This window comes from Pelophylax lessonae (genome assembly GCF_965119305.1).
Source record: "Pelophylax lessonae genome assembly, chromosome: 7".
Taxonomy (NCBI): Eukaryota; Metazoa; Chordata; class Amphibia; order Anura; family Ranidae; genus Pelophylax; species Pelophylax lessonae.
The window spans coordinates 244,267,231-244,293,969 of NC_138774.1; the positions used below are offsets into that span (position 1 = coordinate 244,267,231).

Sequence of the window (26,739 nt, forward strand, 5' to 3'; positions counted from 1 at the left end):
TATAAGCACTTGGGTGCTGACATTTTGCACTTTCAGGTGACCCACTTTTCTGAAAACAATCACCCTAGTTATTTTGATAGTTTATAGAAGCATAGTTATTTTACCACTTTTGAGTTGCGATTTTCATTAAAAATACAGTTTTCAAAGAAAAAAGTACCACAAGTCTCTGAATGTTGCATAGTTCTGTGAAAAAATGAATGATGGAGTAACATCACATAATGAGAGTCCCGTGATTAAAAGTAGATAGGTCACCGTGAATCCACCACCAATGTGACAACCACTCCCATCAGCTGGCAACTCACCAAAAATTATTGCCCCCCATTCTCATGGTGTGGGCTCATGCGCAGTGGGGAATATATCACACCAGTCCCCTCTGGGTCGACATCGCTCACTGGCTTCCTTCTCTCAAATAGCTTTCAAGATGTCAACCATAGAAAGAGAAAGCTCCACTAGTGTGATATTGTCTCAATCAAGTTTATTAAAAGTATAATCATATTGCACTTACAAGGTGACAAATACAAAGCGCATTAACTGTATAAACAGAGGGTCTGGAGCCTTCCCCTAGTCCTCACCATCTCCACGCTGGTTATAGGACCCCAGGGAAGCATTTTCCGAGCCTCCGAAAGATTCTCTGGTGTGCCGTGTAGCTACGTGGCGTGATATAGCAAATGTATAGGCTCCTAATGACTCTCAGGCCACTTTAAGTCATTTTTTTCAGGTCCTAGATGGATATATTTCTCCTCACCTGGTGATTGGTGGATATTTTATCCTGGTGGAGCACACCACACTAGACAGAAGCTGAGTTGTAAGTACAGCTAATGCCTTTCCTAAGTGGTTAGCTAATTTCTTACCAGCTTCTCGATACTTGGAGGGCACTGAAATAAAATATACCTATTTTTCTCACCCACACAATAGTTACTCCCATTTAGACTATATTTATAGCATTCTGGTTTTACTTACCAATTCTTCCATGGCAGGCATACATTCTTGCTTGTGGTCAGACCACCACACTGTATCTTTTGCCATCTCACATGTTGGCCTGTCACCTGTGACTGCAATGTGGAGCCTGAATGACTCTCTTCTCACAGACCCAGAGTTGCTGGCCAAACTATCTGACCACTTGGAAGAATTCCATATTCCCCATATTGAGAACATCCTTTCTACTACATTACAGACGGCCCAGAAAGCTGTCATATGTGATCACTTGATCGAGTTTGCTACTGCTAGGAAAAAACATAAGTTGGCCGAAATCACCAAGCTCACGTGCAATTTAGACCAGCTCTACCACTTGCATGACCAAAATCATTCCCCAGACCTCCCCCTTACCAAAAGAGAATTGCACTTGTTTCCCACATTTGATACAAGTATCAACAAAATTTATAATGAAGGTATACTGGACAGCCAGTGAAATATCTAGTGAATATTTAAAATGAACAGACACACCAAGAGCAGTTTTGATAAAAAGCATAAAACAAAACTTTACTGGACTTCAAAATACATAAAGCTTCCTTAAACATAAAAGTTACTTCCACACACAATCCTATTTCCAATATCCCAAAGAAAGGTCAAATAATACTTAACTCTTGCAACAGCTTGCACTCAATAAACTGGTACAGGAACAATGAGGTCTTGACTGCATGTTTGCCTCTTCACAGCTCCAACAAAGAGAGTTTTCCTCATGCTAATTACTCTTTTTATAGTCCTGTATACCAAAGACCACCCACAGGATGTAATCATTCCTCTTGACCACTCACAGGTCATTTTGTGAGTGAGGTCAGGCAGACATGGTTGCACTTCCCCCCACAACCACATGGTTCATTGAATATGCGGCAGCCATCTTTAAAATACACAACATCAAAAACTCACTAAACCACCTGTGGGTGAGAGATATTATTTCACATGTATGGGAACATTTGTCATCAATCAGTTAAAAATATCCACAACTGATACAATACTATTCTCTCTGAGCAAACCAAAAAGTCTTTACGCTGGTCTAAGGCTAGTTTTCTCTTACACAGCGGCTCATGTTTGCGAGGAAGCTTAACCAGTCTTTTCAGCCATCGCTCACCTATAAACTTAGAAATGGTTATTGTATGTCACCCTACAGAAGTGCTGCAGATTTTTTTTCTAAATTCTACTAGGACCTCTTATCCCCACCTTCTCAGCCTTGTTCCACTTCCAAGACCTGGTTAGATGCTCTCTCCCTTCCTTCCCTATTGGAGGATCAGGTGCAGACTTTGAATGCCCCGAAGACTAAACTTAAACCATTATAGCCTCCTTGAAATTGTCTAAAGCCCCAGGCCCAGATGTTTTTTCGGTCTCCTATCTTAAAACATTTCTCAGCCATCTAGCCCCTAACCTACAAATATCTTGTTTCATCTCTGTGTCAGCATACAGAGGGGGACACAGGAAGTGGTAGGATCAGCCTGGTTTTTTACTGTTTCCAGAGAGGCTGGAAGGTTAAACAACACAGTGCTTGTGCTGTCTAGCCTGCCTCTCTGGAAACTGTAAAAAAACCAAGCTGATCCTGCCACTTCCTGTGTCCCCCTCTGTACGCCGACCACGATAATCATGGCTGCTGAGCCCTGACAACCGTGGTCTGCCTACGTGCCTCCGTCATCTGCTGTGTCTCTCCTCTGCTCTCCCTTGTCCTCTCCCCCTCCCCTTTCTACCTGTCAGCTCAGGTGTCTGTATCTCTGTCTCAATGTAAATTGAGACATTAGCACACTAATTACTATTGAATCCCTAGCACACTTAATTTGCATAGACCCTAATATTAAGATATATATGAAGGGGGATAAGGGATTTAAGTTAAGTATGTATACTGATGATGTCTTGCTGTTTCTGCAGGACCCAGTGGTCTTGCCAAACCTGTTTACCACTTTACATACATAGTTACATAGTTAGTGAGGTTGAAAAAAGACATCAGTCCATCCAGTTCAACCTATGATGTGTGTGTGTGTGTCTACTGTTAACCACACATTGTATACCCCTGTATGTTGTGGTCTTTAAGGTGCCCATCTAATAGTTTTTTGAAACAATCACACTTTTCAGGATTTGTCAGGTCTGAGGGTAAACCTCTCGAAATGTGCTGCACTTCCAATAACTTTCCACAGGCCTCAATTACTGGCATTCAGGCTAAATTTGACTTTGCCTGGTGCAGGGGAACGCTCTCATATCTGGGCATTCGTTTAGCCCCATCCCTTTCTAAATACCCACAGGTGTTTTTTTGCATCAAACAATTGTTCTGAGTGTGGGCACAATGCCACAATTCCTTTTTCGGAAGGGTCCAAGCGGTGAAGAGGTCTATACTTCTGAAATTACTGTTTTATCACAGAGCTCTACCCTTATACTTCTTCCGCCAGACAATTGAAACAATACAAAAGGAAGTGAACACTTTCATATGGCAGGCAAAAAAGAACACGTTTGGGCAAACTGCTAGTATATAGACCTCAAGCTCAAGGGGGATTAGGTTTGCTCAATCTTTGGTTATATTATCTAGGCTGGTCCTGGTAGCACAGTGGCATGCCCCTTCAGACCATATTTCATGGCTTTGCTTTTAAAACTCTTCCATTGCACCCTACTATTTCCTGGGCCTCTTGTGGGTGAGCCCAAAGATCTAGCCCCCTAAATAAAGTGGTTAGCTAACCGCTATTTCTGTGGTTTCTGTATAAAGTGAAAAATAGCCTGATGCCCTCCAAACCTTAGTTGGCTTCCTTTTTAGGTGACCCCAGGTTCCCCCCTGTTTTTAAATCTGAAGGTGACTTTTCCAGATGGATTGAGAATGACAGTTACCTTGAAGTCTCTAAACCGAAAGCCCCTGTTTTGCTCCTTTTTCCTTTCTCCAATTTGCTATAAATACTTGTAGATTAGAATTTTTTTCCACGCACTACTCCTTGGGTGCTGTAAGGGTGGACACCACCTTTGAACCCCTATGCAGGTGTAGCACAATTCCCAGCTTTTTTGCTGGATATGGGTTCCCCTGGGTTACCGCTAGCAACAACAGCACATTTAAGCATGTTTCTCCAAGTGTGAGCACTGAGACAATGACCAGTCCAGTATCTTTGGCTTTTTGTATTTATTTTGTAACTTGGATAGGAGAAGAGATGAGTGGGATACTCCTTGAACTGAACTAGGCACAATTTAGCAGGGACACTTGAAAAACGCTATTTGATGCTGACTTGATGCTGACTGAATACCTATCAACGCTGGCTTGACGCTGGTGAACGCTGGCCGGATGTCTGTTAACACTGAACTGACTTCTGACTAAAGAAGTCCTCTTTAAGCTCGCTTAAGCATCTTGCTGAGGTAGCTACTTGTATACTGCTGCACTGCTGAACACTTCAGGGCCCACACCGGCGCCCCCTTTCTCTCAATTATCTTCAGGGCTTAGACACTGGCACCCCCTTTCCTAAGCCTCCTCTTAGCTGGCTCCTGGATCCCTTTGACCTTCTGGAGTGGCCCCCTCTCCTAGGCAGACCCCTGGGCAGTTTCGATTACTCACGACACTGTTTTTCCTGGACACTTCTGCCCAGCAGCTCCACTTGGTCAGCAACACTCTGGATCCTCTTACTGCAGCCCAGCTCAACCTCCGGTCCTCTAGGCTGACTACCCAGGACACCCTCACTTGCTCTGACAGGAGGAGAGACAGCCGTCCGCCTCCTCCTGGGACTCTGCTTCCCGTCAAAGACCCCCTGTCACATGCTCCTCTCAGGCTTATATCCAATCCCAGGGTGCATTGCAGCAAACTCCGCCCACTGAGACAGCTATAAACCCTGATGTGCTATTGGCCAGGCTTCCTCCACTGTCCAACAATAGCCCTCATTGGACATAGTGGGGAGACTCCTAAGACTCAACAGACCACACCTGGAAGCACATGACAGCCTCACTACCTGAATTAGGCCCCCCTGATAAGCAGACAGGGCCACATATATGTTTTTCCTAGCACCTACCTAGGAGGGTGTTACACAGGTCCTTTACCAGAGATGAGGGCAAATTTTCTATTCTGCATACATACCTAAATGAACGGGGTCTTCCCACTAATTCCGCTACATTATAGGGCAATTAGGTAATTCATTGTTTAGTGTCACTTTAACCCGGAAACTAAGCAAGATGTTTTTTTGCCGCAGGTGGGGTTTTGGACACTGTAGAAAAGATATTAGTTAGTTACATAGTTTGTGAGGTTGAAAAAAGACATCAGTCCATCCAGTTCAACCTATGATATGTGTGTGTGTTTGATGTTAACCGTACATTGTATACCCCTGTATGTTGTGGTCTTTAAGGTGCCCATCTAAAAGTTTTTTGAAGCTATCGATGCTCCCTGCTGATACTACTGCTTGATGAAGAGAGTTCCACATCCTTACCGCTCTGACAGTAAAGAACCCCTTATGTATTTTAAGGTTAATCCGTTTTTCCTCTAGTTTAAGGAGTGGCCACGTGTCTTATTGTATTCCCTTTCTCTGAAAAGTTTTTTCCTTATAGTTACATATTAGACAAGCTGTTAGTGGTTTTACAGCTGAAAAAGTCTAGTTACTTTTTTTTTTTTTGGGGGGGGGGGGGGGTTAAGTTCAGTGACATTACTTTAAATTAAGTGTATCCCTAGCTCTATTTGCTCCTTAGTGTAGAAGTGTTACCTGCAGTGATGCCCGGTCCTCTTCACATCGCTAAAATTCCAGCCCTGCTGGGTTAACTTCCTTGGGTCTAACACTGTAGTACAATGAAATCCTGATGGGTGCCCACCCCTTTCTGTCCCCTAGTCCATTTTGTTTTTGCAGAATGGTGGTGGATGAATAACCAGATACTCTCCTTCATTCACAGAACTTATTGCATTCTGTAAACACAATACAATGACTTTTTTGAATAGAGGAAAGGATGGAAGGAGGCAGGCAGTCATCGGGACTTCTTCTGTGTATAGCATAATTCGAGCTGAGGAAGTTAACTCATGCAGCACCAGAAGTACAGCCATATGAAGAGGACCGATCATCACTACCCTAAGGAGCAATCATCACGTGTGGTATACACTTCATTAAAGCGGAGTTCCACCCATTTTTAATAGGTTGGATTACATAGATGTATGTAATCCATTTAAAACCACTTTTACCAATGGAAACTTTTTTTTTTTGCTAGTAAATACCTTAATTTCTGCTTTATTCCTCCTCTCCTCACTTCGGGGGTCCGATCGGCAATGACGTCATTCGGCGATACGCAGTGTGTGCTGGGATGTATTCCATTCCACAAATCTCCCAGTATTACCCAGGAGCTGAGCTGTACTGAGCCGTGACCTGCCCCGCCTCCGTCCGGCCTCCTTTTAGAGAGTTGTACTGTATGCATTGTATTCAGGCCGTTCTCTGCCCCGCCTCCTCTCAGAGAGCGAGGACTGAAAGCATTATATGCTCACTGAGCTCACTGAGAGGAGGCGGGGCAGAGCACGTCCTGAATACAATGCATACAGTACAACTCACTGAGAGGAGGCGGGGCGGAGGCGGGGCAGGTCACGGCCTGAATACACACAGTACAGCTCAGCTCCTGTGAGATTTCTGGAATGGAATACATCCCAGAACACACGGCGAATCGCCGAATGACGTCATCGCCGATCGGTCCCGGAAGTGAGGATAGGAGGAATAAAGCAGAAATTAAGGTATTTACTAGCACAAAAAAAAAGTTTCCATTGGTAAAATTTGTTTTAAAGGGGATTACATAGATCTAAAGTTGCGAAAATGGGTGGAACTCCACTTTAAAGTATTGTTCAGAACCTATATACCAGAAACAAATGTTGAACTAAACTTCATCTAAAAACTAACACCCCATCCAACCATCTGCCTGAGATCCCTACAGCCTGAAGTAGCTGTTTGCAACCACTACTGATGTTTGAAAAAAAGCCACTAACTGGTTAAACACTTAATTGTCTCAATCTTCTTTCTCTGTACCTAATATGATGGAGTTTGTTCTAATTACAAACACAGAGTGGTTGTTTATGTCAGCGCAGTTGCCTGAAATGATGATTAATTGTAAAGACTGTAATGTGAATGGAGACGTGTCCCAGATTATTTCCTGGGGGGAACTAGTCTTTATAGTGGTATTTCATTTGCCATATGCTCGTTCCTCATGTGCAAAGAACGTGCAAGATCTGAATCTGAAAGCTTTTAGTACTGCAGTTTAAAAAAAAAAAAATGTACATGTAGTGCGGTGCATATAATACATATTTTAATTAAAATTGCCTTTCCCGAGGATCCAGTCAGCTTCGGTGGACTTTTATTTAAAGTATGGGTTATATGCTAATAGCCGGAGATCAAACTATTTGTGATCCCCTTATTTCCTGATATGTTAGCAAATCCAAAATTGCAGGATAGGTTTAAATCACACAAATTAATTTGCATATTCTAATATGCAGTTTTGCACATCTATAAGTGGCAGCCCCTGTAAGCATAACACAAGGCATTTGCCTTAAAGCCTGATTGAGTCCAATTGGAAAGCTAATGCTCCCTGCTGATTGGAGATCTCTGGATCTGACTCAGCTGTGAGAATGTTAGACCTCGTCAGAGAGAGACTACTGCTTCCATCCAGAGTGAAAAAATACTTCTCTACAATATGTTGGCAAGTAATAGGCTTTTCTTCCCAGGATGTGGTATCACTATACATTTCTTTACACCTATCACTTTCCTATGGGACAAAGTACTACATATACTATATGCCCTGTAAGGCTAAATGTGATGTTATACAGGGCGACCCTCCACTAGACGCACCACCATCCTACCACAGCTTGCGAGGTGATGGAGGAGACTGGCTGTCTTGACATTGACTTTGACATTGAGTTAACATTACATTATAATGGAAATTGTAAGGAGTGATATGTGCCATATTACCTAAGTAGATAGACCTCTTTCAAGATATCTGTGCCATCCACGCCAGTTTCTATTTCAAAGTGAAATGGAATCTAGCACTCCCCCCTAATTATTAGAGGGAATATGGCATTTTTCTGTATATAGAAAACTGGCAAACCTTTCTGTTTCAGTTTGTGCAGTGATTACGCTACATGAGCAGAGTGTGCAGGGCTTATACCACCCCCCCTCCCCACTCAGAGGTAAGTGGTGTAGGTTGGAACATGCAGCTTCAATTTTCATGTTCTCTGTGCTGCTTGTCACAGAAGGCAGAGAAATCACAGGGCAGAAAAGAGAACTGATTGCTCCTAGGGCCCTGCCCCCCCCCCCTTTATAAATTAGGAGTGAGGTCAGGTGAACGGTTCGGGCCGAACACCCCCTAATTTGAAGTGTTCACACTGCTGAGTGCCCTGCAATGCGCTGCACAGTGCATTATGCTCCCTGATTGGGCAAACCTTTGGTAAAAAAATTGTTATAAAAAAACGGTGTAGGGTCCCCACCCAAAATCCATACCAGACCCTTATCCCAGCATGCAGCCTGGTAGGTCAGGGAAGGGGGGGGGGGTGAGTAAGCGGCTTTGCCCCCCACCCCAAAGCACCTTGTCTTTATGGTGTTGATGGGGACAAGGGTCTCTTCCCTGAGCTGTGGTTGTGGGGGTCTGCTGGCAGGGAGCTTGTTGGAATCTTGAAGCCCCCTTTAAGAAGGGGGCCCCCATATCCCACCCTCCTCATGTGAATTAGTATGGTGTACATAGTACTCCTACCCATTCTCCAAAAAAGTGTCAAAAAGTAATAAAAACACAGCCCGTTTTTGCCAATTCCCTTATTGCAAAATAAAAAAACTGTGTCCCCCAATGAAAACTCCATCGCTGCACCGCCGTAACACGCAAAATAATAATAAAAAAAAAACACTCTGTACTCATTGACGGCTGACTGCCGAATGCCCCCTCTGCCGTTTGAAATTGCCTGGCGACGTCCCCTGGTGGCACCGCCCCCTTGTGACGTCACCGACCCAGAATGCCGCCAGGTGGTCCCACCCTTACCTATAACAGAACTGTCAAATGGTATAGGAGGCATTCGGCGGTCAGACGTCAATGGGTGCAGAGCATTCTTTCTTTTTAGGGTGCGGCAGGCATTGTGATTGACAATGGATTTACTGCAGGGGGACACTGTTTTTTTTCTTTTTTATAAAAGAATTGTCATAAACTGTCTGTGTTTTTATTACTTTTTGCAACTTTTTTGGTGAATGGATAGGGGTACTGTCTACACCGTACTTCTTCACATAGAGGGGGAGGGCCCAGGATCTAGGGGCCCCCTTGTTAAAGGGGGCTTCCAGATTCCGTTAAGCCCCCCTGCCTGCAGACCCCCACAGACCAGGGTTGTGTTGAAGAGACCCTTGTCCCTGTCAACATGAGGACAAGAGGATTTGGAGTAGGGGGGATGAGGGTCAGAGCCCTGCTCCAAAGCACCCCCCCCCAAGTTGAGAGCCAATTTTAATGTGATTTGACTTTTTTGTTTTTTCTTTAGAAATGTAATTTTTGCTGCAGCATGTTCTATAAATGCTACAATTGCACCACTTTACAGGCAGACTAAGGGCACCCCCCAGGCACTATATTTAAAGGAATTTTTCATTTTTATTGTTTCACTTTAACCACTTCCCTTCCAGCGCATTTTAAAAGGGCAGGAACATCACCTCCCATATGACGTCCGCCCCTTCTCGTGGCTATTGCGCACCCCCGGGGGCGTAGCTCGGCGATCGAGGATAAGGTGTGTCCGTCAGACACAGCCTATCCCCGATCAGGGTAAAGACCCAATGAAGTTGGCTCTTTACCACATGACTAGCTGTATCCAATCACAGCCAGCCACACATATCAGCAAATGACTGTAACTTACCGTTCTCTTCCTTCCCTTCCACTGATCCAGTGTGAGGAGATCTGGTAACAGTGAGTTACCAATTACAGTGCAAAACACGGTCCCCAGATTTCTTCCAAAATAAAGAGGTCCTGTCTGCAGCCAAGAGTACCCGAGTACCTATCTGCAGCCAAGAGTACCCGAGTACCTATCTGCAGCCAAGAGTACCCGAGTACCTATCTGCAGCCAAGATTACCCGAGTACCTGTCTGCAGCCCAGAGTACCTGTCTCCAGCCTGTCAGGGTACCCAGGTACCTGTCTGAAGACCATCAGAGTACCCAAGTACCTGTCTGCAGCCCACCAGAGTACCTGATTGAAGCCCATCAGAGTACCTGATTACCTGTCTGCATCTCATCAGAGTATCCCCTCAGAGTACCCGATTACCTATCTGCTGCCCATCAGAGTACCCGATTTACCTCTCTGCAGCCCATAGAGTATCCAATTACCAGTCTGCAGCCCATCAGAGTACCCGATTACCTGTCTACGTCCCATCAGAGTACCTGTCTGCGTCCCATTAGAGTACCCGAGTACCTGTCTGCATCCCATCAGAGTACCTGAGTAGCTGTCTGCATCCCACCAGAGTACCTGTTTGCATCCCATCAGAGTACCCGAGTACCGATCTGCAGCCCATCAGAGTACCCGAGTACCTTTCTGAATATCATCAACGTGCCGAGTACCTTTCTGAATCTCATCAGAGTACCCGAGTAACTGTCTGCATCTCATCAGAGTACCTGAGTACCTGTCTCCAGCCCATCAGAGTACCTATCTGCAGCCCATCTGAGTACCCGAGTACCTGTCTGCAGCCCATCAGAGTACCCGAGTACCTGTCTGCAGCCCATCAGAGTACTCGAGTACCTTTCTGAATCACATCAAAGTACCCGAGTACCTTTCTGAATCTCATCAGAGTACCCGAGTACCTATCCTGCAGCCCATCAGAGTACCCGAGTACTTGTCCACACCCCATCAGAGTACCCAAGTACCTGTCTGCATCCCATCATAGTACCCGAGTACCTGTCTGCATCCCATCATTGTACGTGCGTACCTGTCTGCATCCCATCAGAGTACCCGAGTACCTGTCTGCATCCCATCAGAGTACCTGTCTGCATCCCATCAGAGTACTCGAGTGCCTGGCTGCATCCCATCGGAGTACCCGAGTACCTGTTTGCATCCCATCGGAGTACCCGAGTACCTGTCTGCATCCCATTGGAGTACCTGAGTACCTGTCTGCATCCCATCGGAGTACCCTAGTGCCTGTCTGCATCCCATCGGAGTACCCGAGTGCCTGTCTGCATCCCATCGGAGTACCTGTCTCGTAGGGTCATGTTTTGGGCTTTTTTATTGTCCTGGTTTTCCAGGGCCTTTGTAATAGGTAGTCCAGAAATCTTATGTGTAATGTATGCTCCCAGAACGCCTGGAGGTGCTACTTCGATGTTTGGCCTCTGTATGTGGCTGTGTGAAAGTCTCACATGTGGTATTGCTATACTTAGGACCAGTAGCAGAATGTATTTTGGGGGATAATTTTTGCTATGTGTTAGAAATATCTTATAAATTAAAAACTGTGTATATGAAAAAAAAACAAAAAAAAAAACTAAATTTAATTTTCTTTCCACATTTTCCAAAAATTTGTGGAATACAAAAATCACATGCTCAAAAGACTCATTATGGGTCATAGAATATAGGTTGAAGTGTTTGCTTTCCAAAATGGGGTCATTTTGTGGGTAATTTCAGGAAATTATATGTGTAATATATGCTCCTATAACACCGGACGCTGCTCCCTGCATGTTGGGCCTCTGTATGTAGCCAGGCTGTGTAAAAGTCTCACACACGTGGTATCGCCATACTCGGGAGGAGTAGCAGAATGTATTTTGGGGTGTCATTGCAAGTATGCCTAAGCTGTGTGTGAGAAATAACTTGTTAATATGAGAATTTTGTGTAAAAAGAAAACAAAAAAAAATGTCTTCATTCTCCTAAGAATTGTGGAAAAAAACTCACCATGCCTCCAACTAAATACCTTGGACTGTCTACATTTCAGGGCCCCAAGAAGTGAGATTGAGGTCATCAGTACATCAGGCGTGATCAATTTTCAATGATTGGCACCATAGTTTGTAGACTCTATAACTTTCACACAGACTAAATAATATACACTAATTTGGAATATTTTTCCAAAGATGTAGCAGTATTGACCCAAATGACCCAAATTTGACCCAAATTGACCCAAGTTGACCAAAATTTATGAACAAAAATTACTTATTTGCAAAATTTTATAGAAAAGTGTTTTTTTTTTTTCAAAATGTTTGCTCTTTTTTAAAAAAAATAAAAACCCCAGTGGTGATTAAATACCAAAAGAAATTTCTGTTTGTGTGAAAAAAATAATACAAATTTAGTTTGGGTACAGTGTAGCATGACTGAGTAATTGTCATTCAAAGTGTGAGAACACTGAAAGCGAAAATTGGTCTGGACAGGAAGGGGGTATAAGTGCCCTGTATTGAAGTGGTTAGGTATTATTAAAATTATTGTTCCTGAAAAAAACGATTGTTTTCAATTTTATTTTTTACTTGGCACATGTCCCCCGGGGCAGTACTTGGACCCCCATACCCCTTTTATGGCCAATCACTTGCATATAAGCCTTCAAAATGGGCACTTTTTTCTCATGTTCGTATCCCATAGACTTCAATGGAGTTTGCTGTTTGGGGCAGAACTTTTCCCCTGTTTGGGAGTTCTGCTGCAAACCTAACGGGGGGGGGGGGGGGGGGTGTTCGGCCCATCTCTAATTAGGAGCTGCATCTGCTCAATTTTTTATATTTAGACGAGGGGTGCAAACATTGTGCTTCCATCGCTCTTTTTTAATTCCTTCCAATATATAAAGACTCAGAATGTGATAAGTTATGCAGCACTAGAGAAACGTACAGCAGCTGGTCATCAATAACATATCGCATTGCAGGGTTGATTTACTAAAGGCAGTTTGCAAGTGCAGTTGCATTCTTTTTTCTTAGTAAATGTAATAGGGGTGAAACTTCACTTTGTAAAGAATACCTAATCATGTGCACGAATAAAAAAAAGCATACGAAGCTCTGGGGAAAATTAGTGCAATTGCATTTGCAAAGTGTTGAGTTTGTTTGCCTTTGTCTGGCCCCTGGAATGAGTTGGCTTTTGCCAAACAACTTTGGAATAAATTTCATTTTGGATTCCAACATTTCAGTTGCTGGCCTAAACTATTCCTCCACAACCTATGGGACTCTTCAGTGTGCAGAAGCTGCTTAACTGTCATGGATGCTCCACAGTGAGATCATCAGTACATTGGTGATAACAATAAAAGTATATAACCAGCACTCAGTGTTATTTCAATGTTCCAGTGCCATAAACCCACTATTTTATCCCCTTTTATTAGTTGAACTAGATGGACTTGTCTTTTTTTCAACCAGACTAACTTTTTGAAGTGGTAGTAAAGGTGTTTTTTTTTATTTATACCTATAGGTAAGCCTTTAATAAGGCTTACCTGTAGGCATAGTAAATAGAACAGCGCCGTTTAGGAAATGTTCATCTAAGCAGTGCCAGTAATGTCATCTGCGCATGTGCACTGCGCTCCACAGAGGGAGCCATGCCACAGCCGTAACTCCCGCACGCATGGTAAAGATGGAAGCCCTGTCTGCGGTGACAGTGCGCCGTTCGAGTGCTTAGTTTTCAGGTAAGTCCTTTATAATGTGCTAGTAGCGATGGATTAATTTATTACATTAATTTTCAGGGAAAAAATTATATATATATATATAAATATAATTTTTTTTATTTTTTTTTATTTTTTGCGGTTTACTACCGCTTTAAAGTTCTTTACGGATTTAGTGATATTGTGACTGAACCTAAAAGTTTTGTTATTAGGTTGAGGGTGGGATAGACTCTTCCACAAGTTCATGGCTGTTATTGCTTAGGAGCTCCCTGTTCCTACGCATTTTATTTGTGAGGTTCTCAAAGGCTGTCTGCTGGTTCCATCGTTCCATCAATTCTTTGGTTCCTGCACTTGGCAAATATTTGCTTACCTCTGCCATGTTCCCATTTCACTCTCCTTTCATTTTCAGATTATTGCACTTGATGTCCAGATCAGCAGCAGAAAAAAACACGCTGATTATAGCCAGCATTAAAGTTTTACTAAACCCACAACAGTAAAATCAGTCTGTATATGTAGTAAAGAATGTTTGTTATACTGCCTGCGGAACCCTAAGGGGTTAATTTTGCGCATTGTGTTAAAAGGCTGTTTAATCCTGTCTACTGTGATCCATCTCCTGATAGTACAGAGCCGTGGGGGCACTCTGGGCACATGCTCAGTTTGGTGTCTATTGCTAGAGTTTTTTTTTTTGGGGGGAGGGAGCATGTGATCGGCACAGGGCCAATCAGCACTGTCCAGACAGAGGGTCAGGGGTCCTGCAGCCTCATAGGACAGTGAAAGGAGAATAAAAACCCCTTCTACAAGCTTTAACCAGTGCTCGACCGGACACTGAATGAAGTCACAAGACTGCTTTATATTCTGCTGATGAGAAAAGGTATTTAGCAGTTTATATTTACTAAAATAATTGCATTTCCATCTCCTGTATACTGGGGGAGATCAGATATAGTGACTGCAGGCTCCTGGGTTTAGGAAGGCTTTAATGATGATAGTTCCATCTGGGCAATGGAATATTGAAAACTTTTTTTGCTAAAGCTAAACTCAAGATGTATGATCCTAATTGCATACTTAACCTTGTCCAGCTTGGACTGAAGAAGGTATGCATATCTCATACCTGGGGGGCCGCTGTGGAAGATGACTATCACTGTTGTAGTCGCCACTACTACAGTGAATCTTCTGGATCCTTTGGTAAATGTCTGCCCCGCTGCACACTTACCACAGGGGTTTGCTCACCTGGCACTTCCACCATTCACAGAACACCTTTTATTTTTTCTAATAAAGTCAAAGCATTCCCTGATTGTGAAGTCATCGCCCCTCCTCCTTACCTTTTCCAATCTCCACATCATCAAACCGGAGAACTCCTTGGGGTTCATTTACTGAAACTGGAGAGTGCAAAATCTGGTGCAGCTGTTCATAGTAGCCACTTGGCTTCCAAATTCAGCTTGTTCATTTAGGCTTTGACGAAAAAAACCCTGGAAGCTGATTGGCTAATATTCAGAGCTGCACCAGGTTTTGCACTCTCCAGTTTTAGTAAATCAACCCCTTTGTATTCATTAACCACTTAACCCCCAGCCCTATTTCGGACACTTTTTGTTTACAAGTTAAAACCAGTATTTTTTCCTAGAAAACTACTTAGAACCCCCAAACATTATATATATATTTTTAGCAAAGACTCTGGAGAATAAAATGTCGGTCATTGCTAAATTTTTTGTCACGCGGTATTTGCACAGCGGTCTTTAAAACGCCATTTTTTTTGGAAAAAAATTGAAAAATCACATTTCACTGCATTTAAAAAATACTAAACAGTAACGTTAGCCCATTTTTTTTATATATTGTGAAAGATGATGTCATGCCGAGTAAATAGATACCCAACATGTTACGGTTTAAAATTGCGCACACCCGTGGAATGGCGACAAACTACGGTCAATAGAGATCTCAATCGGCGACGCTTTAAATTTATTTAACGGTTACCAGTTTAGAGTTAGAGTGTAGCTCTTTTTTTTAAATTATTGACCACGCTCTGGCGATCGCGGCGATACCTCACATGTGTGGTTTGAACAGCGATTTCATTCGCGGCTCGACTTGCGTATACGTTTTTGTTTGTGCGCGAGCTAACGTGACGGGGGCTGCTAAATTTTTTATTTTTTTTTTCCTATTTATTTTTTCTTTTTTTTTTTACTTTATTACAGTTTTTTTTAAAAAAAAAAAATCTGATCACTTTTATTGCTGTCACAAGCAATGTAAACATCCCTTGTGACACCAATATGTAGTGACAGGTACTCTTTATGGAGGGATCGAGGGTCTAAAAGACCCTAGACCCCTCCACTACACTTCCATGTATGCAAAACGCCGAAAACAGCGTTTTTGCATACAGCCGTTTTTTTAAATTTGCCGACTTTTGCAGCACAGTAACCCGGAAGTAACGTCATGGACGCCGCCTCCGGGTTACGTCATCGGAGACCCGATCGATGCCATTTCCGGCATTCATCGGGACTCCATCCAGCCGGCGGACGTGCCGGCTGGGTGCTCGGGGCTCCCGGTGGGACGGGAGCTCCGAGCAAAGCCATGGAAGGCGGCGGGAGGGGGGGGGGACGTCCCCTCCCTCTCACCCGGGTAACGATCGAGCGGCTCCCGAGCCGCATCGGTTGTTAACGACGGAAAGCCAACCGTCGGCTTTAAACCACGGTACTGGGATGATGCCTCTAGCTAGAGGCATCATCCCGGTATAACCCCGCAAAGTCTGCCGAAGATTGCAGCGATCACTGTAGTAGCACCGACTACTACAATGATTGTCCGCTTCTGCAATATTTTATCAGGTATGATATGCTGTATGCATAGATTACATTACATTATACCCAGCTGGACCAGTGTAAGTATGCAATTAAGACAATACCTGAAGTTCAGATTTACATATACAGTATCTAGTAGTAGTTAGTTGCATTCAGTTGGACTTTTTGTAGCTTATTTAAGCAATTTCTTCAGTTCTAATGCATGTCAAGAAAATATCCCAGCATACCCTATACTGGGGTATTTTCAAAATGCTCATTAAAACTGAAGAAGTGACTTGAAATGGCTACAAAACATCTTTAACTTTACAAAAGAAGCCCAGTTGAAGGTGATTAACTACTACCAGATATTCCATGGCCTGGATATATGAGAACATTCCCAGACATACTTGTTATGTGTAGCAGTGGGGACATCTAGAGGGCAGGAAAGAAATTACAACATTTTCTTTATAATTAATGAAAGTAGATGGCTCCTTTGCACATATTTTTCATACAATGTGATGGCTAGCTGGTGACCTAGGTGATAGCAAACAATAGTTAATTATATAGTTAGTTAGGTTGAAAAAAGACACAAGTCCATCTGGCTCAACCATTAAAAAAGAAAACAAAAAGCAGTAAAGAAAACCCAACCATACAATCCTATACCCGCAATAGATGAACAACATATCACATCACCATGTTTGTTCACCTGAAAAGTGAACAGTTTCCTAGAGGAGCACTCTCCCTGATGCACAGCAAATTAATAGGATTTCTTGAATCACAATGAAGACATTTAAAAAAAAAAAAAAACACAATACAAATGCCAGTAGTGTGGAGGTGTACTTTTTCATCTAACCAGAAATTGGCTTTTTAACTGCCGCTATCTGAAAGTGTAGCTATACAAGTGAGTAAGCTGCCAGCAGATGTTAAATGCAAGCACCCTTTAGAATTTTAGAATGGTTTAGAACACCATGGGAGCCCAGCAGCCTTGAGTACTGTATCATGCAAATACTGACTTCAGGCTAAAAGTCAGGAATTTAATCGGCCCCCTCCTGTAAAGCTAAGTTCACATTTGTGCAATGTGGGAATGCACGCAAAATCTTGCAATGCACAAAACCCTGCTTCCCTTTTGCAAGTGCGCAGCAGTGCCATTAAATTTTAATGGTGCTGCTGAGCACCTGCAAAAGGGTTGCATGTTTTTGTGACATTAAATTAATAATGTGCACCAAAGTGCATGGTAACAAAGAATCATGCATTTTGGCGTGATGCAAAAAAAAAAAAAAAAAAAAGGTTCATGCATTTCTTTTGTGCTTTTTTTTTTTACTTAGGGAAGCCCATTGAAAGCAGTGCCCAATGTCTCCCCCTGCTGCAGCCAATCACACGCAGGAATGTGCTTGACTTTTTACCTGGTATTTTAACTGGGATTTTGACATCTGAACCCAGAAATGCTCAGAGCTGAGTGCCCATGGGTTCTGTGATCGCAGAGGATGTTCCCTGATCTACACACTCATTCTGACATTATTTACTGTTGTTTACCCTTCACAGTCCCTTAAATGTTTAACCCTTTGTTTACAAAGACATTTATAAAGTTTTTTGTTAACCAATATTTATTTCACAGCATTAAAATGGCTAAAATTGTGGTGTCCTTAAGCCTCTCCTAAACTACACTCACAATCTGACATTAACAACAGCTGGGCGATGCATCAAATTGAATTAAACCCAACCTCTTTAAAACAGACCTGTTATTAAAATTCATAAATCAAAGCAATCAATATGGCATATTGCAGCATTATCACATTACTTTTTTTATTGTCTTGATCAAAAACTTCCTGTTGCTGATCTCCCTTGTGTAATCTAAAGCTGGCTATGATACACCATACACTGGATTTTGTTTGAAAGTCTTCATTTTCAGAAACTTTGTTTGATTCTCCAAAGGTTAGTGGGGTCAGATCAATGGTATTTTCAGCCATAATGACAAGAAATTTCAAAGAAGCAGGATGGAAAGTTTTTCTCAATTGAACAAAAAAACTACAAATGTGTTTTTTAGTTCGGGGATAATATTAACATATTGTGCAGTGGCGGCTGGTGCTCAAAATTTTTTTTTGGGGGGGGGGGGGGGGCAAGCAGAAAAATATAATAGGCATTGCTTTGCGGCAAAAAACGCTGTAAAAAATTGCATGACTTTGAGGTGCACAGTGACCAGCGTGCCCCCTTTCAATGCACAGTGACCAGCGTGCCCCCTTTCAATGCAGTGACCAGCGTACATGCCCCCTTTCAATGCAGAGACCAGCGTACATGCCCCCTTTCAATGCACAGTGACCAGCGTGCCCCCTTTCAATGCACAGTGACCAGCGTGCCCCCTTTCAATGCACAGTGACCAGCGTACATGCCCCCTTTCAATGCAGAGACCAGCGTACATGCCCCCTTTCAATGCAGTGACCAGCGTACATGCCCCCTTCAATGCAGTGACCAGCATACATGCCCCCTTCAATGCAGTGACCAGCATACAGGCCCCCTTTATTGCAGTGACCAGCATACAGGCCCCCTTCAATGCAGTGACCAGCATACAGGCTCCCTTCAATGCAGAGACCAGCGTACATGCCCCCTTCAATGCAGTGACCAGCATACATGCCCCCTTCAATGCAGTGACCAGTGTACATGCCCCCTTTCAATGCAGTGACCAGCGTACATGCCCTCTTAAATGCAGTGACCAGCATACATGCTCCCTTTCAATGCAGTGACCAGCTTACATGCCCCCTTCAATGCAGAGATCAGCGTGCGAGCCCCCTTCAATGCAGAGTTCAGTGTGCGTGCCCCCTTCAATGCAATGAACAGCGTTCATGCCCCCTTCAATGCAGAGATCAGCGTGCGTGTCCCCTTCAATGCAATGAACAGCGTACATGCCCCTTCAATGCAGAGTTCAGCATGCATGCCCCCTTCAATGCAATGAACAGTGTACATGCCCCCTTCAATGCAGAGTTCAGCGTGCGTGCCCCCTTCAATGCAATGAACACTGTGCCGTGCCCTCATCAATGCAGAGATCAGCGCGCATGCCCCCCCCTGAGAGCAGTGCACTTACCTGGAGCCCTTCTCACTCCGGCGGCACGTCTTCTGTGGTCCTCCCGCTCCTGCCTTGGCCAATGGCATGGGGTTTGCCGTGCTGCCTGTATACACCAGCCGCCACTGATATTGTGATGTGCATGTCCTAGGCAGAGTAAGAAACCTGTTTAATACGTCCGGGATTACATTCAAGTAGCAGGTCTGGAAGAAATTTTAAAGGCTTCCGAGTGAAATTGGTTACCTCAGTCATGGCAGAATAGAATGTTCTGACAAATGACTTTTCAGAATTTCCATACGTAATTTCAAATGAAATTCTGCTTGTGTATGGACAGCTTAAAGCACAGTCAAAGATCACCTCGGACTACCAGGAGCTTGGTATATGTTTCAGGTCATTAGATCAGAGTGTGTTTTAATTTGTAAGAAATTCCTTCCCAGGCATTTAAAGAGGAAGTAAAGTCTGGAAAAATTTTTTTTTTCTTTTGGTTACCTGCAAAGTAAATGCATAATATGCTAGTATGCAATGCAATACTAGAACATTATGTGACACTTGCCTGCAAATGAAGCCCGCATCTTCCCCGCTGGAGGCCGCATCCATCTTTGACCGTCTTCCTTACGGGTCTTCGAACTCCAGTTGTGCTACTGGCTGGAGACGCTTGACGTCACTCCCATGCATATGTGCGGGAGCCGCTGGTCACGGCACAGGACTCTGAAGAAACGGCATAGGCGGGCTTTCCTTCAGAGCGCATGCGCCAATGACATCATCGGCTGCATGCAATGTAAATATCTCCTCCTAAACTGTGCTAGTTTAGGGGATATTTACAGTACCTATAGGTAAGCCTTATTATAAGCTTACCTATAGGTACAAACAGTACAGGGGGTTTACAAACACTGTAAAAAAATTCACCCTTGCAGCGAGGCCTTCCGCACTGCAAGGGTTAAATGCTCCTTATGTCTAGGGGTGCACAGAAGGGGAATACTTACCTTACTCCTGGCTCCACCAGGATGCCTCAAGCACTGTATCCGGTCCCCCGCAGCATGCTCTGTATACTGCGACCAGCTTTGGTCACACTCCAGCCTCCTCATCATACAATACGGGGTGGCTGGAGCTTCAGACAGAGGAGGAGTGCGTCGGAGTGGGGTATAAGGTAAGTGATAGAGCCTGCACTGTTTACCCCTAGATAAAAATGGGCAAGTGCATGTTCTCCCTCTGCCTGCGTGAGTTTCCTCCCACACTCCAAAAACATGCTGGAAGGTTAATTGGCTTCTGTCTAAAGCACTTCTGTGTAAAGCACTGCGTAAAATTGATGGCACTATACAAGTACCTGTAATAAATAAATAATTTAACCTTTTGGGGGAGGTGGTGCAACTGCAAGGGATTGTATCTTTTCTAATAAATTCCTTATCTGGTGGAGACAGGGAGCAAAGAGGGTCAAAAAAGTACACTATTGTTCAGTATTGCTAAACAGGATGCAAAGTCTGCATATGTAATTTAGGTATGGCAATTTTTACATAGTTGCAGTACGTTGCTCCCGCATGGACCAATTGAATGATGTATATTCCATACTTGTAGGATCTCCCTGGAAACTGATAGATTACTGTAATAGACACCACTAATGGCACTTTTCCACTGCAAGTACCGGCTAGTACCGGCTCGGCTCTACTTGGCCCTGCTTGGCCCGGTTTGCTTTTCCACTGCGGTACCGCATGGTATAGTGTCGGAACGGTTCGGTACGGTACGGTATAGGTTTGCTTTTCCACTAAAGTAGTACTAAAGTTAAGTGGGTGGGATAACAACGGGGTGGGTGTGATTCTCTGACCAATCAGTGGCTAGTAGTGACTGCATGCAAAGGATTGTGGGATATGGTACCAGTTTGGTACCTGTTGGAACCACAATCGAGTAGGTACTGTTTTTTCAGAGCCGTACCGTACCGTACCGTTCGGTTCCATGCAGTGGAAAAGCAAACCTATACCGTACCGTACCGAACCGTTCCGACCCTATACCATGCGGTACCGCAGTGGAAAAGCACAAAAGCGTGCCGAGCCGGTACGGTTCTATGCAGTGGAAAAGCGCCATAATACAGTGCTCTCCATTAGCTTCTGGGTCCCATGCCTGGCGGCTGTTCAGCTGCTTATTAAACACAGGAGGTTGATGGCTCGGCACGGACGCCATTCGGAGAACACTCAACCAATGCAAAGTGCTCTTTGATTGGATGAGATGGAAATTGTGATGTCACCACCCAGCCACTCCACCTCGTCTAATCAGAGGGGGCTTTGCATACATTGAGAAAATTCAAAGTGTTCCCCAAATGATGTCGGTACTGAGCGGGCAACTTCCTGTGTTCATAATGCAGCAGGGCAGCCACTCTTCACAGGATCTGGAAGCTAGTGGGGATCACTGTAGAGGTCTCTACTACAGTCATTTCCAGCTTTAGGGGGAACCCACAAGTATGGTCCAAGCTGGACTAACTACATAAAAAATGTCATGCCAAAACATCAGTTGTAATAAATAGTTTTAAGTATTTTGATTGGCATATAAAGTTGAAATGGTCATATTTCTATAATTAATGGATTGCTTTCAGTTATATATTATTTCTTTCCAGACATATATCTCTAACTCTTCCTGCAACATTCAGAGGTAGAAATAACACTCGGCCGGACTTTGAAAACCAGCAGTCTAATCTGTACGCTATCTCAGGTGAGTTTATCACTAATCTGTATTCTGACTTTAATGCCCTAAAGGTCCTCACGTGATTATTTAAGTTGATTTGTTTTGTTGTGCTTCATCTTTATGACCCATGTATTTTCTGAATACCACCTGTAATATTAGGGCCTCATCTACAAGGACAGTTAGAGGCTTACAATATGCTCTTATGTAAAAATCCCAGCATTTTCCCTGCTTTGGGTGGTGCTTACAACTTCCCTGCCTTAGGTGTTGCTTACAGCTTCCCTTCCTTTGGTTGTTGCTTACAACTTCCCTGCCTTAGGTGGTGCTTACAGCTTCCCTGCCTTGGGTGGTGCTTACAGCTTCCTTGCCTTGGGTAGTGCTTACAACTTCCATGCCTTGCGTGGTGCTTACATTTCCTCTGCCTTGGATGGTGCTTACAGCTTCCCTGCCTTGGGTGGTGCTTACAACTTCCCTGCCTTGGGTGGTGTTTACAACTTCCCTGCCTTGGGTGGTGCTTACAACATCCCTGCCTTGGGTGGTGCTTACAACATCCCTGCCTTGGGTGGTGCTTACAACATCCCTGCCTTGGGTGGTGCTTACAGCTTCCTTGCCTTGGGTAGTGCTTACAGTTGACCATAGAAGTGAATAGGATTACGCAGCTAGGAAACTGGATTTATATGCGCGTTGATGTGTACCCAGCTCTGGACATGTACAGCCATGCATTTAAATGGCCGGCTGTATGCCCCACCTATATCTCCCTGGGCAGTGAAAAACTCTAGGATGTTATGTTAGGGCATATTTTAAGCCCCAAACCTTCTGTGTGCCAGTGTTAATTTCATAGACGAAAATATTTTTGTCATAATTTTCGTCAGCTGCATGTTTTCAGTGACGAAAACTAAACATAAATTAAATTCAAATTAAGTCAATTGACGAAAACTATGACAAAAATCAATTCCAGTTTTCGTCAACCAATGAAAATGGAATGAAAATATGAGGGAGGGCCATTTACCCACCTAAACTTTTAATTTCCTCAAGAGATCTCCCTGTCTGTTAAAGCCCAGCCCCCTGACAAGCTGCAGAGACGCAGGCTCCCTCTGTGCGCCCGCTGCCTGGGAGCTCTGGAACAATGCCCTGCAAACCACATGGTCAGTGTTTCCCCTCCCAGCAAGGTAGCAGTGCTTAGCACTGTGTAAAATAACAGCCTCCCCAGACCAGTTCTCTGCCCTGTCCACACCTTCACTGCTGTTTATATCCCCGCCCCCACTACATATTAGATTTTTAGTCCTGGAGTATATAATGAGTTTTGAGATTCTAGAGAAATTCTTACATAATGCATTCCAATTTAACTAAACCCATTAGGTTTTAGTTGAATAAAATATACTGAAGGTTTTAGTTGACTAAAATACGACTAAAACTAAAACAATTCAGATGCCTAAAATACGGCTAAAACTAAATCGAAATTTTATGTCAAAATAATACTGTGGAGTACATGAGGCCTAATCCTTAAAATAAAAAAAAAATAAAGCTGCGCTAAGTGATAAATGTGATAAACACATATAAAAGGAGGATATCCCTAAAGGTATCCAAATAAAATAAATATAAATAATGATACAAGGTAATATCAAATAATTATGTGCTCCTGCAAAAAAACATGAATCAAGTGTCCAATGAATTAAGAAAATAAAGTCCAAAGATGAGTGTAACAGTGCTCAAAAGCAAGCCTCCACCGTTCAGTAATGCTATCACCGTGCTGGAAGTGAATCATGCTATTGGGTCCCCAGGAAGACGTCATTTGTGACGAAACGTAGGGAGGGCGTAGGGAGGGCGTGCTGACGTCACCACGCAATACCCGGAAGTCGGACGGCTGTCTGTTTTCTTTTGGATCCTGCCGTTTAGCGCTGTTTTAACATACACATGTGAGTTTTCTACCTTTTTAATAAATTGTTTACCTATACGTACTTCACTATGGTGGTTATCCTTCCTTTATGACCATTGCTGGACCGTGGAATGTTCGGATTTTCGGGGTCTATTGTCTGGCTGATCTGAGCGGAACCTCCTTGCCGGTCTAAGTGGAGCTGTCTAGGTCCTGGTTGAGCTGGTTGATTCACCCTCGGAGTTCTATATGCCTAAATTTATGGCGTTCTGGTAAGCGCAATAGCGTGATTCACTTCCAGCACGGTGATAGCATTACTGAACAGTGGAGGCTTGCTTTTGAGCACAGGTACACTCATCTTTGGACTTTATTTTCTTAATTTATTGGACACTTGATTCATGTTTTTGTTATTATTGGATGCCACTTTATTTAATTGCAAGAGCACATAATTATTTGATATTACCTTGTATCATTATTTATATTTATTTTTATTTGGATACCTTTAGTGCCCGTTCACATACGAGCAACGCTACTTCGCACCGCGACCTCCGAGGTCACGGTGCGAGCAGCGCGCCGCGACCTCGGAGCGGCCCGCCACAGACTTCATAACATTGAAGTCTATGGCGGTCGCCCCAAAGAAGCTCCGGACCCTTTTTCTAAGTCGGAGCGACTTGTGTCGCTCCTATTAGAACGGGTCCGCAGCTTCCCTATGGGAGGCGACCTACGGCGACCTGTGAGGCGACCAGGTCGCCTCACAGGTTGCCTTAGTGTGAATGGGGGCTTAGGGATATCCTCCTTTTTATATGTGTTTATCACATTTATCACTTAGCGCAGCTTTACTTGTTTATATATTATTTTTGGTGTGTCCCACTGCAGCTTTGTTTTATTCAACTCTTCACAGATTGAATTTTTTGTGTTTTAGCGCGGTTATTTACTTTATTAAAAACTAAAAAGTGTTTGCTTGCACACGATTGGATAATGGAAGTCTGCAGAGCTTCACCTTATTCGCCATGCTAAGGGAAAATTCCCCTGCAAACATGTCAAGCCCTAAGATTGTGCATGCCCATGAAACGGTTGAAAAACTATAATACCCAAAAATGTCCATTATACAGTGCCTTGGAAGGTGAACCTCTGTCCCAGTGTCAAGCTTTTTGCAGACTCGAACAGGTTTTCTAAGATTGCCCTGTATTTAGCTCCATCTACCTTACCATCAACTCTGACCAACTTCCCTGTCCCTGCTAAAGAAAAGCAGCCCTACAACATGATGCTGTCACCACCATGTTTCACGGTGGGGATGGTGTGTTCAGGGTAGTGCAGTGTTAGTTTTTCGCCACACAGCATTTTGCTGTTAGTTCAAAAAGTTCAATTTTGGGGTCATCTGACCAGAGCACCTTCTTCCACGTGTTTGCTGTGTCCCCCACATGGCTTCTTGCAAACTGCAAAAGGGACTTCTTATGGCTTTCTTTCAACAATGGCTTTCTTCTTGCCCTTCTTCCATAAATGCCAGATTTGTGGAGAGCACGAGTAATAGTTGTCCTGTGGACAGATTCTCCCACCTGAGCTTTGGACCTTTGCAGCTCCTCCAGAGTTTCCATGGGCCTCTTGGCTATTCTCTGATTAATGCTCTCCTTGCCTGGCCAGTCACTTTACGTGGACAGCCATGTCTTGGTAGTTTTGCAATTGTGCCATACTCTTTCCATTTTTGGATGATGGATTAAACAGTGGTCCATGATATGTTCAAAGATTGGAATATTTTTTTATAACCTAACCCTGCTTTAAACTTCTCCACAACTTTTATCCCTGACCTGTCTGGTGTGTTGTTTGGCCTTCTTGATGCTGTTTGTTCACTAAGGTTCTCTAACAAACCTCTGAGGGCTTCACAGAACAGCTGTATTTAAGTATACACAGGTGGGCTCTATTTACTAATTAGGTGACTTCTGAAGGCAATTGGTTCCAGAGTAAAGGGGGCTGAATACAAATGCATACCACACTTTTCAGATGTTTATTTATAAAAAAAAATTGAAAAACATTTATTAATTTCTCTCCACTTCATAATTATGTGCCATTTGTGTTGGTCTATCACATAAAATCCCAATAAAAAACATGTTGTTGTATCGGGACAAAATGTGAACAGTTTTTATAGTTACATTGGTCCAGTAAAGGTAGTGGTCAAGAAAAAGAGGTACCTCTCTGTATCGGGGCTTAACAGCAATTACCTACATTCCTTTTAGAATTTTATTGACACTTCTATCTCTATTCCATTTAGCCAAAAGGTTACAAGCCTATCATTAAGGTCTCTTAAAGCAAGACCTAAACTTAATGATGTGTTCTTATGCCTAATGCTATACATTATTTTTCTACTGTGTGTTGGATGTGTGTTTGCTGTAGAGCTCATACTATACGTGTGTGTGCGTGTGTGTGTGTGTGTGTGATCTACCCTGTGCCACTTTGGACTACCATCTTTGTGTATCTTGCTATTCGTGTATGATCCTCAGTTCCAACCATTAATTCTGATTACTCCAGTAAAAACCTTATTTATTATAGAAAAAAGGGAAAAAAAAAGTATGATTAATGGTAGGTGTCCCTGTATACAGACTGTCACCAACTGTCATGCCGAATAATGTCACTGAGTACGGTCTGACACCAACTGTCATACTGACTAATGTCCTTGTATGTAATCTGTCACCAATTGTTCTATCAACTAATGTCACTATATATCATGTGCATTCTGTATATTCTGCCACTAACTGTAATAGTGACTAAGGTAATTGTAGAAAAGGTATATGCAATCTGCAACCGACCATCCTAACGTTTGTAACTTTAAAAATTTGTCAACCAAGTTATGAAGTTATGAAGATTTATGAAGATATACTGTATAGTCATACCAACTAATGTATCTGTTCTAATACAGACTGTACTGCATATATGACTACA

At 43.3% G+C, this 26,739-nt stretch overlaps 1 protein-coding gene across 3 annotated transcripts in view; it reads left to right on the plus strand.

The window, feature by feature from the left end:
- Nucleotides 1-26,739, plus strand: part of MVB12B (multivesicular body subunit 12B) — a 362,644-nt gene that overhangs the window by 230,281 nt on the left and 105,624 nt on the right. For all 3 annotated transcript variants that reach the window (XM_082264505.1, XM_082264504.1, XM_082264503.1), the window contains exon 7: nt 21,868-21,962. In XM_082264505.1, coding sequence (XP_082120631.1) covers nt 21,868-21,962 — 95 coding nt within the window. The remainder of the gene's footprint in view (nt 1-21,867; nt 21,963-26,739) is intronic.